The 14,291-nt window shown below is 36.8% G+C and overlaps 2 protein-coding genes across 6 annotated transcripts in view; both read left to right on the top strand.

The window, feature by feature from the left end:
* The window catches only part of Znf106 (zinc finger protein 106), a 65,313-nt gene that overhangs the window by 5,451 nt on the left and 45,571 nt on the right, over positions 1-14,291 (top strand). For all 5 annotated transcript variants that reach the window (XM_046460935.2, XM_046460934.2, XM_046460932.2 and 2 more), the window contains exon 2: positions 12,386-12,471. In XM_046460935.2, the coding sequence (XP_046316891.1) occupies positions 12,391-12,471 (81 nt within the window). In that variant the 5' untranslated portion in view covers positions 12,386-12,390. The remainder of the gene's footprint in view (positions 1-12,385; positions 12,472-14,291) is intronic.
* On the top strand, positions 4,675-12,473 carry LOC124104199 (ubiquitin-conjugating enzyme E2 E3-like). The gene is given in 3 exon segments (XM_058584718.1): positions 4,675-7,105; positions 7,107-7,448; positions 12,386-12,473. Coding segments are annotated over 2 exon segments (609 nt in total). The 5' UTR covers positions 4,675-6,683; the 3' UTR covers positions 7,294-7,448; positions 12,386-12,473.

Genomic DNA, 14,291 nt, shown 5'->3' with positions numbered 1-14,291 from the left:
ACTGTTATGGGTTTCCTGGGAATCCTTTTAGAGATATTCTGCATGTATGTATATTTTAAGGGTAAATTCCAACAGTAAACTATATAAGCATCTTAGCTATATAACAAAATAATGCTGTTCAAGGATATATTCCTATTTTTATTGTTTGTTTCTATTCCAAACATCTTTGTTAATTTTTATTTATTTATTCAACAGATATTAACTACCTAGTGTATACCAAACATGTCAGGTAATAGGAACAAAATGATGAGCAAAAGGTATTCTGCAATTAATATTTAATTAATTAAGTGTAATTAAAGAGAATATCAAATGCAGAAGAAACAGTTGGATAAATGGCATTCCAGTCAGGCATGGTGGCGCACAGCTGAAATCGTAGTGGCTGAGATACCTGAGGCAGGAGAATCTCGAGTTCAAAGCCAGACTCAGCAACTTAGCAAGGCCCTAAGCAACTTAGTGAGTCCCTATCTCTAAATAAAATATAAAAAGAGCTGGGGATGTGGCTCAGTGGTTAAGCACCGCTGAGTTCAATCCTTGGTACCAAAAAAAAAAAGGCAGTCCAGTAAGAAAAGAATAATATTCCATCTTTAGGATTGATTGTTGTCACCATGTTTGGACCTCTTTTAGGTTTCTGACCTTGATTGCTAGGAAACTGGCTTGGCTTCTTAGACTCCTTACTCTTGTCATTTAATAATTGTTTCTGTCTTCAGTACCTTTTTTGTTATTCTTTCAGAAATAATTGGATTTCAAAAAATACACAAAAGTGAAGGGAAGGGACTGGGGCTGTAGCTCAGTTGCAGAGTGCTTGCCTAGCACATATGAGACCCTGGGTTTGATCCTTAGCACCGCATTAAGGAAAAAATAAATAAATAAAGGCATGCTGTCCATTACAACTATAAATAAATAAATAAATGTGAAGGGGAGAATATTTAATCACTGGACAGAAGTAATACTGTTCATATTTTGATTATAACCTCTCAAGTTTATGTATGTTTTTATTTTTTATTATTTTTTGAAGAATTTAACCTTTATTTTTTATTTATTTGTTTTTTATGTGGTGCTAAGGAGCCCATACTAGGCAACTGCCCTACCACTGAGCTACAACCCCAGCCCTATTTTTAAATTTTTTAATCAAAAGTGAAGTCATTGTCTACCTACTAGCTGTAATCAGTTTGTTTCATGACATGTTATTTTTCTGTGTCATTAAATAATTACCAAACTTTTTAAAAAGCATTCTGCTGGCCATCATGGAGCTTATAGTTTACTGGGAGAGGCATTCAGCAAATGATTATACTAATAACTAAATACAGCAAAAGATTTAGTTTAGGACCCGCTTTATGTAAAATACTTCATATCAATGTACTAATTCCTTAACAGTCATATGACATTGATAGTAACGGGAAGCAGACACTGAAAGATTATATTACTTAATTACCATCATACCAGCTAGTGAGTTTTAGGTTTTGAACACAAGCATTCTAAAGATCTTGCTTTTAGTCATTAGCCTAATCTAGTGACTTTCAGTGAGTTTGGGATCATCCCAAGGGAAATGTAGAAATTTGGGGGAGTGTGAATAATTGGGAGAGTACACTGATCTTTAATGGATTAAATATCTGGGGTGTTAGACATCTTACAATGTAAGGGACATTTCTGTATGGTTTAAAAAATTGTTTTCAAAAATTGTGTTACTTCTGTTTAAATAAAATTTTTTTTTTTTTTTTTGAGCCAGTCACAGCAGCACACACCTATAATCCCAGCAGCTCCGGAGGCTGAGGCAGGAGGATGTTAAGTTCAAAGCCAGCCTCAGTAGCTGAGTGAAACACTGATTCAAAATAAAAATAAAAAGGGCTGGAGATTTAACTCAATGGTAAAGCACTCCTGGGTTCAACCCCGAGTAGCCCCCCAAAAGTTAATTTTTAAATTGGCAAAATTATGTATATTTATTGTGTATAAAATGATGCTTTGAAATATATATATGTGGGGCTAGGGTTGTGGCTCAGAGGTAGTGCTCTCCTAGCACATGTGAGGTCCTGGGTTCAATCCTCAGCACCACATAAAAATAAATAAATAAAGGTATGTGTTCAACTACAACTAAAAAATATTAAAGAAAAAGAAAGAAATATATGTATGTGCCAGGCTGGTGGTACACACCTGTAATCCCAATAGCTCAGGAGACAGAGGCAGGAGGATCATGAGTTCAAAGCCAGCATCAGCAAAAGTAAGGCCCTAAGCAACTCAGAGACACTGTCTCTAAATAAAATACAAAATAGGGCTGGGGATATGGCTCAATGGTTGTGTTGCATTCAATCCCTAGTACACAAAAGAAAAAGAAAATATATATATATGTGTTATGGAATTAGCTCCAGCTAAATCAGTATTTGCATTGCCTTTTGTGTGTGTGTGTGTGTGTGTGTGTGGTAAAAATACTTAACTCTTGTATTACTTTCTAATGTCCTAGAGAATATTCACTTAGATGAAGAATCTTTTTATAATTTTCTAAACCTAGAACCAAGTTTGTTTTCCTTATAAACAGCATTTTTGCATGAAGCATAGTTACATAAATCAAGGAATTGTTTCTCTTTAGTTCAGAAAGATAATCAAGAGATGGTCACTAAAATCAATCTCCTGGTGGAGTAGCTTATGCCTGTAATTTCAGTGACTCATGACGCTGAGGCCAGGAGGATTGCAGATTTCAGGCCAGTCTTGGCAATTTAGCAAGACCATATCTCAAAGACGAGAGAGAGCTGGAGATATAGCTCAGGGGTGAAGTGCCTCTAGATTCCATCCCCAGTAACCACCCTTCCCAGATTTGGTCTAGAGTTCTGGATGCAGTGGCACATATCCATAATCCCAGCAACTCAGGAAGCTAAAGCAGGAGAATTGCAAATTTGAGGCCAGCCTCAGCAATTTAGCAAGGCCCTGCAATTTAGTGAGACCCTGTTTCAAAATAGGGTTGGGGATGTAGCTCAGTGGTAAAGAGACCCTGGTTTCAATCCCCAGTACCAAAAAACAAAACAAAACATAAAAAAGATCTGGTCTTTAGTATTTTGAAAAAATCGTATCACTGATAGCAATGGCATTGATGATTTATTTTTATTTTTATTTTTTTTTAGTTATTGACCTTTATTTATTTTACTTATTTGTATGTGGTGCTGAGAATCGAATCCAGTGCCTCACGCATGCCAGGCAGTTGTGCTACCATTGAGCCACAGCCCCTCATGATGTATTTTTTTTTTTAAATATTTTAAAGTTGTTGATGGACCTTTATTTTATTTATTTGTATATGGTGCTGAGAATCGAACCCAGTGCCTCATGCATGCCAGGCAAGTGTGCTACCACTGAGCCACAACCCCAGCCCCTCATGATGTATTTTTATCAGCACTATAATATACCTGTTATTTCAGTCTGTTTTTGTAGTTGTCATGTTCATAGTTTTATTTCTTAAAATACTGTCATGCTAGAGCATTTATATACTGAAATGTTTGTTTATTATTTTATGATAAATTATGTTTTTGATTTTTGTTTGTGGTACCAGGGATTGAAACCAGGGGTGCTTAACCACTGAGCCACATCCCCATCCCTTTTTTATATTTTATTTAGTGACATATCTCACTAAGGTGCTTAAGGACCTCACCAAGTTGCCGAGTCTGCTTTGAACTTGCGATCCTCCTGTCTCAGACACCCAAGCTGCTGGGATTACAGGCATGCACCGTCACACCCAGCAATATGATTCTTTCTTTAATTTTTACCACAAAGACTTGAGTTACCCTCCCTTGTACTCCAGGCAAAATGGTATTTTTAGTACTGATCTACCATGTTCCTCCCTGAGACATTAGGGCTTCTTTATATACTTGCTCCTCTTCCTGGAATGCTGTTACCCATTTTGATCCAGTTAACCACTCATCGCTCATATATCTCAGTCCAAATGTCAGTTGCCTGGGGAAGTACTCCCTAATTTCCCAGACTAGGTCAGAGTTCCTCACTGTGCAATGCTATCCTAAAATCCTGTCCCTTTTTTATAGCACTGTGACTATTTCTGAGGTAGGAAGGAGAGTAGCAATTCTCAACCACACAAAACTTAGCACCTTCCTTTTTTCCCTAAAACATTTTGGAAATTTTCATCCATATATATATATATAAGATGATTATTTAACAATCCTTAGTGTACCCATTAGCCAGCTTCCCCATTTGTTACCACACATTTTTTTTCTTTTTAAAGAGAGAGTGAGAGAATTTTTTAATATTTATTTTTTAGTTTTCGGCGGACACAACATCTTTCTTTGTATGTGGTGTTGAGGATCGAACCTGGGCCGCACACATGCCAGGCGAGCGCGCTACCGCTTGAGCCTCATCACCAGCCCTACATTTGTGTCAATTTATACCAATACAATGATATTGTCAACCATGAACTTAAAAGATTTTTATAAAAATAGAAATAATGAAAACACCAGCTATTTTGGTTATACATGTACAAAATGGATGAGATTATTAAATATACTTTTAGCAATGAGAGGAGAACAACAGAGCTTTTTGAGAATATTTGTGGTCATCTAGGCTTATTCATTAGCTTGCAGTGATTATGGAATTGTGAATTATGGTGTAGACTTCTGGGAGTGCTTGGGGAAATCATATATATATATATATATATATATATATATGATTCTGTGAAAGATAGGAATTGTAAACTTTCAGCTATTAAATAAATGCAATAAGTTATCCATTTATACTTTTAAAAAAGTATATATAGATGCTATCTTGGAGTTTATGGGTTATTCTGTTTTCTGATGATAACTTGTACTAGCATTTTTATTCCATTGTTAGGGTCAATTTTATCCCACCTTCTTTCTTTCTTTTTTCCCTGAGGGGCATAATGTTTGCCAAGTTCCAGAATTAAGTAAGAAAATAGAACCTGACGTTAGTTCTAATTCTGAGTTAAAGAATCAGACTCTTGATTTTGCCTTGACAATTTCCTTGTTTGATGGTGGCATTACAAACAGCATTATTTGCTGGAAGCTGAACTTCTACCTACTTTTTAAATTTTTTTAAAATATTTTATTTTTTAGTTGTAGTTGGACACAATACCTTTATTTTATTTATTTATTTTTATGTGGTGCTGAGGACCAAACCCAGGGTCTCGCACATGCTAGCCGAGCGCTCTACCACTGAGCCACAATCCTAGCCCCTGAACTTCTACCTATTAATGCCTTTTCCTGAGTCACAGCATTAACTTCCTGTCCTTTTACTCCTTTGCTTACTGATAAAAGAGTGGTCAATACGTACACTCCTGCTAAGTGTTAGGGAGAATTGTAAAATGCCTGTTAAGTTTATGTTCAATCAAAGATTGATACAGGAAAACAACAATCACTTTCCTTCGGAAGGGGTGTCAGGAGGCTTAGAACTAGCAAATAGGATAGCTACCAAGAGTAAGAATTGAAATTCTGGTTTTTAGTTCATGTGCCCCAAACTACTTCTGACCCCTTAATTTTCAGCTTTCTACATTTTTAGTGAGACCCACTCAGTAAAGTGAGTATCTCCCATAAATGTCAGTCATATCTTTGTTCCATAATCTCTAGACAATACAGGGATGGTGGCAAAAAGTTTCCCTGATGCCCTGTTTTGCTCACCAGAAATCCATTAGTTTTCTGAGAGTTAAATGGAGGATAGAAAGTTGCCTGTAGACTTTTGAAAATGATATTCAGTGTACTACTCACCCTACCACCCTCCCTGCAAAGAAACCAAAACAATAAACTTTTTTTCTTTTTTTAGTGTTTACTGTCATGTAGATTCCAAGTTGAGTATAATTGTCAAAATTTAAATTTCTTAAGCACTACTGGGTTTAATGTATGAATGTTATACAGATATAAAAAGTTATATCCGTTCCTCATAGTAGGTTAGCAAGATCAAACAAACCTACCATCCAATAGCCTGTTTTTAACTTATTTCTCAGGTTGTTTTAACAATAAAACCAAATGATGATGTTTTGAATGAAGTTCTTCTACACCAAAAGGTGTTTTTTGAGCCCTGAGTTATATAATAAATATTAGAAGGTATTGATGTTTGAAGTAGACTACAGTTTTATTAAATAATGGCTACTTGAAAGACTATCTTCCTGGTCAACGTAAATCATACCCTGTCCCCACACATGCCCCCAGTACTGGAGATTGAACTCAGGGTTCTTTACCACTGAGCCATGTTTCTACCCCCTTTTAAAATTTTGAGACAAGGTCTCATAAGTATGGGAGTTTTCACTTGGCGGCCGGCGCGGTGAGCGCTGCCCACGGCCCCCGCGCGGCCCTCCCCACAAAAGGCCGCAGAGGTGCGTGGCCGCCGCGGAAATTTGTTGCACTTCTTAGGGCTTTGTTTGTTTTTCCTCGGGATTTTCCCCCCTTTTTCGTTATTTTGGACAAAATGTCGGTCCGTGATGTAAAAATTGAGCGAGGAACCTTGGTGGCATGGGGAGCTTTGCAGAAGGTGCAGTTTGGATTCTGCTTTTCCCAGGGTGGCTGCTCGGTCTTGGCCTGATGAATCTTCGCTGCTGGCCATGGAAACGGCTAGGACAGCTTGTTAGTTGATTTTTAAATTTCCGAGTGTTGTGTTTAAAGGTTTTACGTGCATAGAGGAGGAATCTCCACCTTAAATAAGCATATGGGCGATTAACAGGTTTTCCAAGCGATAACTTCATCAAGATGTCCAGTGATAGGCAAAGGTCCGATGATGAGAGCCCCAGCACCAGCAGTGGCAGTTCAGATGCGGACCAGCGAGACCCGGCCGCTCCGGAGCCTGAAGAACAAGAAGAAAGAAAACCTTCTGCCACCCAGCAGAAGAAGAACACCAAACTCTCTATCAAAACCACTGCTAAGTTATCCACTAGTGCTAAAAGAATTCAGAAGGAGCTAGCTGAAATAACCCTTGATCCTCCTCCTAACTGCAGTGCTGGGCCTAAAGGAGATAATATTTATGAGTGGAGATCAACCATACTTGGTCCACCAGGTTCTGTATATGAAGGTGGTGTGTTTTTTCTGGATATCACGTTTTCATCAGATTATCCATTTAAGCCACCAAAGGTTACTTTCCGCAGGAGAATCTATCACTGCAACATCAACAGTCAGGGATATCCTTAAAGACAACTGGAGTCCTGCTTTGACTATTTCAAAGGTTTTGCTGTCTATTTGTTCGCTTTTGACAGACTGCAACCCTGCGGATCCTCTGGTTGGAAACATAGCCACTCAGTATTTGACCAACAGAGCAGAACATGACAGGATAGCCAGACAGTGGACCAAGAGATACGCAACATAATTCACATAATTTGTATGCAGTGTGAAGGAGCAGAAGGCATCTTCTCACTGTGCTGCAAATCTTTATAGCCTTTACAATACGGACTTCTGTGTATATGTTATACTGATTCTACTCTCTGCCTTTATCCTTTGGAGACTGGGAGACTCCCCAAAAAGGTAAATGCTATCAAGAGTAGAACTTTGTAGCTGTAGATTAGTTATGTTTAAAATGCCTACTTGCAAGTCTTGCTTCTTTGGGATATCAAAATGTATTTTGTGATGTACTAAGGATACTGGTCCTGAAGTCTACCAAATATTATAGTGCATTTTAGCCTAATTCATTATCTGTATGAAGTTATAAAAGTAGCCGTAGATGACTAGGAATTATGTCATTTGTATTAAACCCAGATCTATTTCTGAGTATGTGGTTCATGCTGTTGTGAAAATGTTTTACCTTTTACCTTTGTCAGTTTGTAATGAGAGGATTTCCTTTTACCCTTTGTAGCTCAGAGAGCACTGATGTATCATCTCAAACACAATAAACATGCTCCTGAAGACAATTAAAAAAAAAAAAGAAAGAAAGTATGGGAGTTTGAAAGAAAAGAATCTGACATGATATACAATTTTGCCTAGGCGAATGGTAATGGTACTAATAATAGTAATTAAAACATGGAGAAACAGTGATTATAAGGTTTTTAGGGTATTGGATCTGAAAAATGTCATATATTTCTCATTTGGAGAAACAAAAGATTTCATGAGGTAAATTTAATTGATATGGGCAGGAGATGTAAGGTGGTTAAAGTGAGGATGGCAGTAGTTGGATTGCTTATATACTTAGTTGACTTGCATTATGGAACCTCTCAATCACCTTGGTTGAGATTACCGGGCAGGATGATTGCTTCTTTGGCTTCTAATCTTTGTTAAAGCCTTTAAAGAGTAATGGTTCATATCTAGAAGGTTGTGAGCTAATATAATTATTTCAGAAAACTTAATGGAATTATGTTTAACCTAGTTTAAGGACCTACAAATTGAAGTTCCTGTCAGATCAACCCAATATATATACTATATTTTCCTTATTAATCAAATTGCTAGCATACTTTTTCACTTTCTGAGAAAGTAAAAATGAATATAAGAAATTGATCTACAGAGTATTTTTATTATATAGCTTTTATTTATTTATTTGGTGCTACAGATTGAACCCAGGTCCTCACACATGCTAAGCATACACTTTACCATCAAGCTACATTCCCAGCCCATATATATAGCTTTGTTTTTGTTTTATTTTTTTTCTAGTTGTATATGGACTCAGTGCTTTTGTTGTTTTTTAGTTTTTGAATTTTTTTAATATTTATTTTTTAGTTGTAGTTGGACACAATACCTTTATTTCACTTATTTATTTTTATGTGGTGATGAGGATTGAACCCAGAGTGTCACATGTGCGAGGCGAGCACTCTACCGCTGAGTCACAACTCTAGCCCCATTTATTTGTTTTTATGTGGTGCTAGGATTGAACCCAGTGTCTCACACTTGTGAGGCAAGTGCTCTACCACTGAGCCACAACTTCAGCCCCCAGCCCATATAGATTTATTTCTTCATTTATTAGAGGTTGACATCGTCGGCTTTTTAAAATAGCAGTAGGTTTTCTTTTTCTTGATTGGGAGAAGGGTACTGGGGATTGAACCCAGGAGGGCTTTACCACTGGACTACATCCCCAGCCTTTTTTATTTTTTGACACAAGCTTCCTCTAAGTTGCTTGGGGCCTTAATAAGTTGCTGAAGCTGGCCTCAAACTTGTGATCCTCTTGTCTCAGCCTCCCAAGTCACTGGGATTATAGGTATATACCACCACTCCTAGCCACAGTCTGAATTTAGTGCTTAGTTTTCAGCTGAGTAAAAATATAAAAAAAATAACAGTACTGTTGCTTGTGTCAGAAAGTCAGACTTTGGGGGCTGGGTATGTAGTTCAGTGGTAGTGTACTTTCCTGGCATGCATAAGGCCCTAGGTTCAGTCGTCAGCACCACCATCAAAAAAAAAAAAAAGTTCATACCTTTTTGTTGACTTTATTGCTTCTTGAGGTTTTTTTTTTTTGTTTGTTTGCTTCTATTTTGCTTTGATGGTTAGTTTCTTGAGGCAGAATTTAAAATATTTCTGGACCTGTCTGGGGATGTGGCTCAAGCGGTAGCGCGCTCCCTTGGCATGCGTGCGGCCCAGGTTCGATCCTCAGCACCACATACAAACAAAGATGTTGTGTCCGCCGAAAACTAAAAAATAAATATTAAAAAAATTCTCTCTCTCCCCCCCCCTCTAAAAATAAATAAATAAATAAATAAAAATATTTCTTGACCTATCTCTTCATCAGTTTACTGAACTCCTAGATTAGTCCTGGGTGTTCAATAAATGTTTATTGGATGAAATAACAAAATATTTCATACAAGTAGTAAACTTTAAGTAAATGTTAAGACATAAGAAATTTAGAAGAATAAACATGCTACAACAATACTAGAGTGAGTTAGGTTAATTTTAAGGTTTAGGAGATTTTTTAGTAATCCTGAAAGTATAAATAATATTATACCTATCCATTAAGGAGTATATCTTTGTTTTGGTAGCTAATTGATATTCATCTTTCTCAAATGTCCAGATTCCTACCCTGTAATCTTGTTTTTTGATGGGAGGGCACTAGGGATTGAACTCAGGGACACTATACCACGGAACTATATCCCCAGCCTTTTTTATTTTTTATTTTGAGACAGTGTTTCACTGAGTTGCCCAGGCTGGCCTCAAACTGGTGATCCTCCTGCCTTAGCTTCTTAAATTGGTTGGGATTACAGGAGCCATTATGCCTAGCTACTCCATAATCTTATTCAAGTGTTGAACCTTATTATTTAAAATTAATTTAGTATAGGAAAGATGGTAGAATGAATTGGACATAACTTTCCTATGTTCATATGTGAATACATGACCAGTGTAACTCCACATCATGTTCAACCCCAAGAATTGCATCCTAATTAGAATAAGTTATATTTCATGTATGTATAATATGTCAGAATTTTATTGTCTGAAAAGAACAATAAAAAAGAACAGTGCTTTTAAATAAAAAATAATATTAGATGCTCAATGTTACAGTAGGTTGCAACAGCAAGAAAAATGTTAAATCACCAGAGACATGGAAAACCTTAGGCATCTTTTATTGGTCTTTCTGCTATTGTCTAGCAGTTAGGTTGACATATAACCTTCTTTTGTCATGGTTTTAAGATTTTCTAAAGAATGAACTGCATGTAAGGAATGAACTGCAAGTAGATATATCTGTTAGAGCTTGGTGTTGTTGTGTAGAGGAAAAAAAGAATGCTTCTTGTAGAGTGGACTTAAAATCTTAGGTGGAGTGTTGAACTCAAAAGCTGAGTATGTTAGTGCTAGAGGATTGTACAGTTGAAAACCTTTGTGTCTTACTCTAAACCCAGCTCTCTTCATCTTGTGTTTATAACCTAAGATAGTTCCATTTGGAACAATTCAACAAAAAGTTAAACAGATTGCCTTCAGCGTGCCAGTTTCTGTCCCAAGCGTTGTAACTATACTTAGTGATCAAAATATGTGAAGTTCAGGCTGGGGCTGTAGCTCAGTGGTAAAGCACCTGCCTCACATCCTCAGCACCAACATGAAAATAAATAAAGATACTGTGTTTATCTACAACTTAAAAAAAAAATTAAAAATATGTGAAGTTCTTATTCTCGTGGAACTTAAGTTGTAATTGGGAAAATAAGTAACAAAAGGTCCTTGTTTCAGATATTTCTTGCTGCATAATAAATTTACTGGTTTTAAACAACTTTTTCATTGTTTCTTATAATTCTGTGGGTTGAAAAGCATTCAACTATTGGTCTTCCTGATCTTGCTTGGAGTTTGTCTTTGATGGCTGTACTTGGGAACCCCAAAACAGCTTACTTATAACTGTCACTTGGTCTTGACTATTGTTGTACTCTGTTGCATTTCAGTTCTTTTCCACTTGGCCTCTCCCTGTGGCTTGGCTTTTTACAGCATTGTAGGTAGGTTCCAAAAGGGACTATTACAAGTGGACAAAGGCAGAAGCTGCAGATTTTGGAAAGCCCAACCTTAGAAGTTATATAGTATCACCTTCACTACATTTTATTAGTCGTACTAGTTCACAGTGAGGAGGGAAATACTCTACTTTTTGGCTAGGTGGTGACAAAATCACATTGCAAAAGAACACATTGTAAGAGATATTGTTTTGAGCATCTGTGGAAACATGGTCAACTAAGTGTTGACCATGTTTCCACAGATGGTCAAAACGTGGTCAATTAAGCAGGTTAATAGAGAAATAGGGGAGGAGGGACAGCATATGCAATACCATATAGGGGTTCAAGGAAGGCCTCCCCAATGAGGCAGCATTTTAATATCTTATGGAAATGATATAGTAGGCCCATAAGAAACATAGGTCATTTTAAGGAAGAATATTCCCAGCAAAGAGAAAAAGAAATGTGGAAGCCTTAAGTGGGGAGAATCCCTTGTATGGTCAAGGAATAGCAAGGAGGGCATTGTGACTGAAATGGAATGATAAAGGAAGAGTGGTAGGGCATTTAAGCTTGAGAGGAAGTGAGAAACAGATTGGTAGCCACAGCAAAGACTTATAATTTATAATTTTCTGTAAACCATTGGAAAATTCTGGGTAGAAGAATGACATGACCTTATTTAAATTTTAAAAAATCCTGTTCCAAGAATCTTTGGCTATGTGTATGAAAATAGACTCTAAGAGGTCAGAGTGGAAGTAGGGAGTCAAGTCAGTAGGCTTGACCATCATGTGGCAAATGATAAATGTCCTAGGTAGTAAGAACTGGTAGGAATTAGGGTATATTTCAAGGTAGGGTTGACAGGATTTTCTGATAAGGGTGGATATGGGATGAGAAAGAGCAATCAAGGGTGACTCACAAAGTTGTGGCCATTGGCATCTGGAAAATTGGAATTTCTGTCTGTTGAGACAGGAAGACTGGTAGAAAAGCAAGGCGGAGGTGAGGAAGATATGACTTGTAATTTTGACTATGTTAAGATCAATTCAAGAAGGTATCTGGGGTAAAGGTTACTAAATGTTAACTTCTTCGTTGCAGGTTTGATGTTGAGTGCTTCAGATCTGGTCACTATGGTACGAGAACGAAAATGCATATTGTGCCACATTGCATACAGCTCAAAAAAGGTAATCAGAGGGAGAATTGAGGCTACATGGCTAATCATTTTTTCAGAGATGTCTTATTAATAGATGGATAAAAGCTTTTAATAATGTCTTATTCAAGTTTCTTTCTTAAACCATAGTCTTAGGCCACTGGTTTCTTTCTCAGTACTATCTCATTAAGTCAGTACCTGTATTATTAAACTTCTACCAGAATTTGAATGTACTCACAGGTAAATGATATAGAGAAATTTAGTTAGGAACCACTTACAGAGAAATTCAGGTTATTTGAGGTTGTTATTTTCTGAGATTTAAAAATTGTATACTTTTAAATGCACAAATGCTTAGCAAATATGGCATTTTTCATATGTACCTGGTTTCTGTTTATGCCCAGTCTTATGAAAAGTGCAATATAGCAGAAATGGTACTAACAATATCCTAGACATCCACAAGATGGGGATGTTGCACAAAGAAAAATAGACCTTATCTGCCCCCTCATTCCCCACCTCAGTACTAGGGATTATACCCAGGATCACTTTATCACTACATTCCTAGCCCTTTTTATTTTTAATTTTGGTAAGGATTTTGCTAAGTTACTGAGGCTTGAATTTGTGGTCCTCCTGCCTCCTTGTTCTAGAAAATCTCCCGAGTTGCTGGGATTACAGGTATGTTCTTGATTGTTATTGGAAATTCAGAAAACTGTGAAGATCATGGGCTAGGTTAGCCAAGAAAGTCTGATTGCATGTAATGCACCTTGAAAGAAATCTAAGAGTAAAGCAATTTAAGTGAAATGGAAAAAGAGATAGGTTAAGTGAAAAACAACATGAACAAAGACACCCAGGTAGAATGGAGTTGGCAGTTCTAGGTGTCAGTAAGAAAGCTTATTTGATTGAAACAGTTTTGTTTTGGGATTAGTGGGATTGTAATTTAAGTGAAGATAATTGGAAAACAGTATCAAATGTGCTATAATGAAGGTTTTTTACCCCTATTGAAGATTTCAGTTTCTGATGGAAAAAATTAATTGATTTAAAATCATATTTAATAATATATCTGCTACCTTTTAAAAAGTGAAATAATTGGGGCTGGGCCTTAGCTCAGTTGTAGAGCGCCTGCCTTGCATGTGTGGGGCCCTGGGTTCTATCCTTAGCACCACATAAAAACCAACGAAATAGAGGTATTTTGTCCAGCTACAACCAAAAAACAACAAATATTTTTTTAAAAAGTAAAATAATTGGTTTTTTTAGATTTAAAACTTGATCTGGACTTATGAAACTTCCAAGTTCCTTATGTCTACTTTCAGATTGGTGGGAGATGGGACTAGAGAGGCCAGTGTTCAAAGGTGTGGTATTAGATTTTCTTGGAGTAGCAGTCCTATCTTGTCACTTCACACTTGCCATGATCATAGTGAAGTAAAAATCAAGGACTGTAGTTACTTACTCCTCTTGTCTTAGGAAGAGCCAGTTTTATGTTGTTAGACAAGGGAATGGTATGGTTTTAGTGAGTAATATAGTATAAAATAACAATGGATTAGTTGGAAGGGATGACTCTAATAATTATTTTTAGATAGACTAAGAACAGTTTGTGTTGAAACAGTGCTTTCCTCCAGTTTCCCAAACAAATGTAATCCTGGTTTCTCCACATATACTTTAGAGGAGAAAAGGTTCTAGGGTGACTTGAGCAAGGAAAAGCTGTATAATATAATCCCTGAGCATCCTCATGCCCATTAACTTATATAAAAAACCAAGAAGCTATTAAGTTAAAAATATGTATCTATTCATTTATTTTTGTTATTATTTTTTTGGCACTAGAGATGGAATCCAGGAGCACTTTACCACTGAGCTACATTC

This window comes from Marmota monax, unplaced genomic scaffold (assembly GCF_021218885.2).
Source record: "Marmota monax isolate L192 unplaced genomic scaffold, Marmota_monax_Labrador192_F-V1.1 WCK01_AAM20220418_F8-fsc00001, whole genome shotgun sequence".
Lineage (NCBI taxonomy): Eukaryota > Metazoa > Chordata > Mammalia > Rodentia > Sciuridae > Marmota > Marmota monax.
Note: the sequence above shows the minus strand (reverse complement) of the source record. Positions and strands in the feature narration are given on the sequence as shown.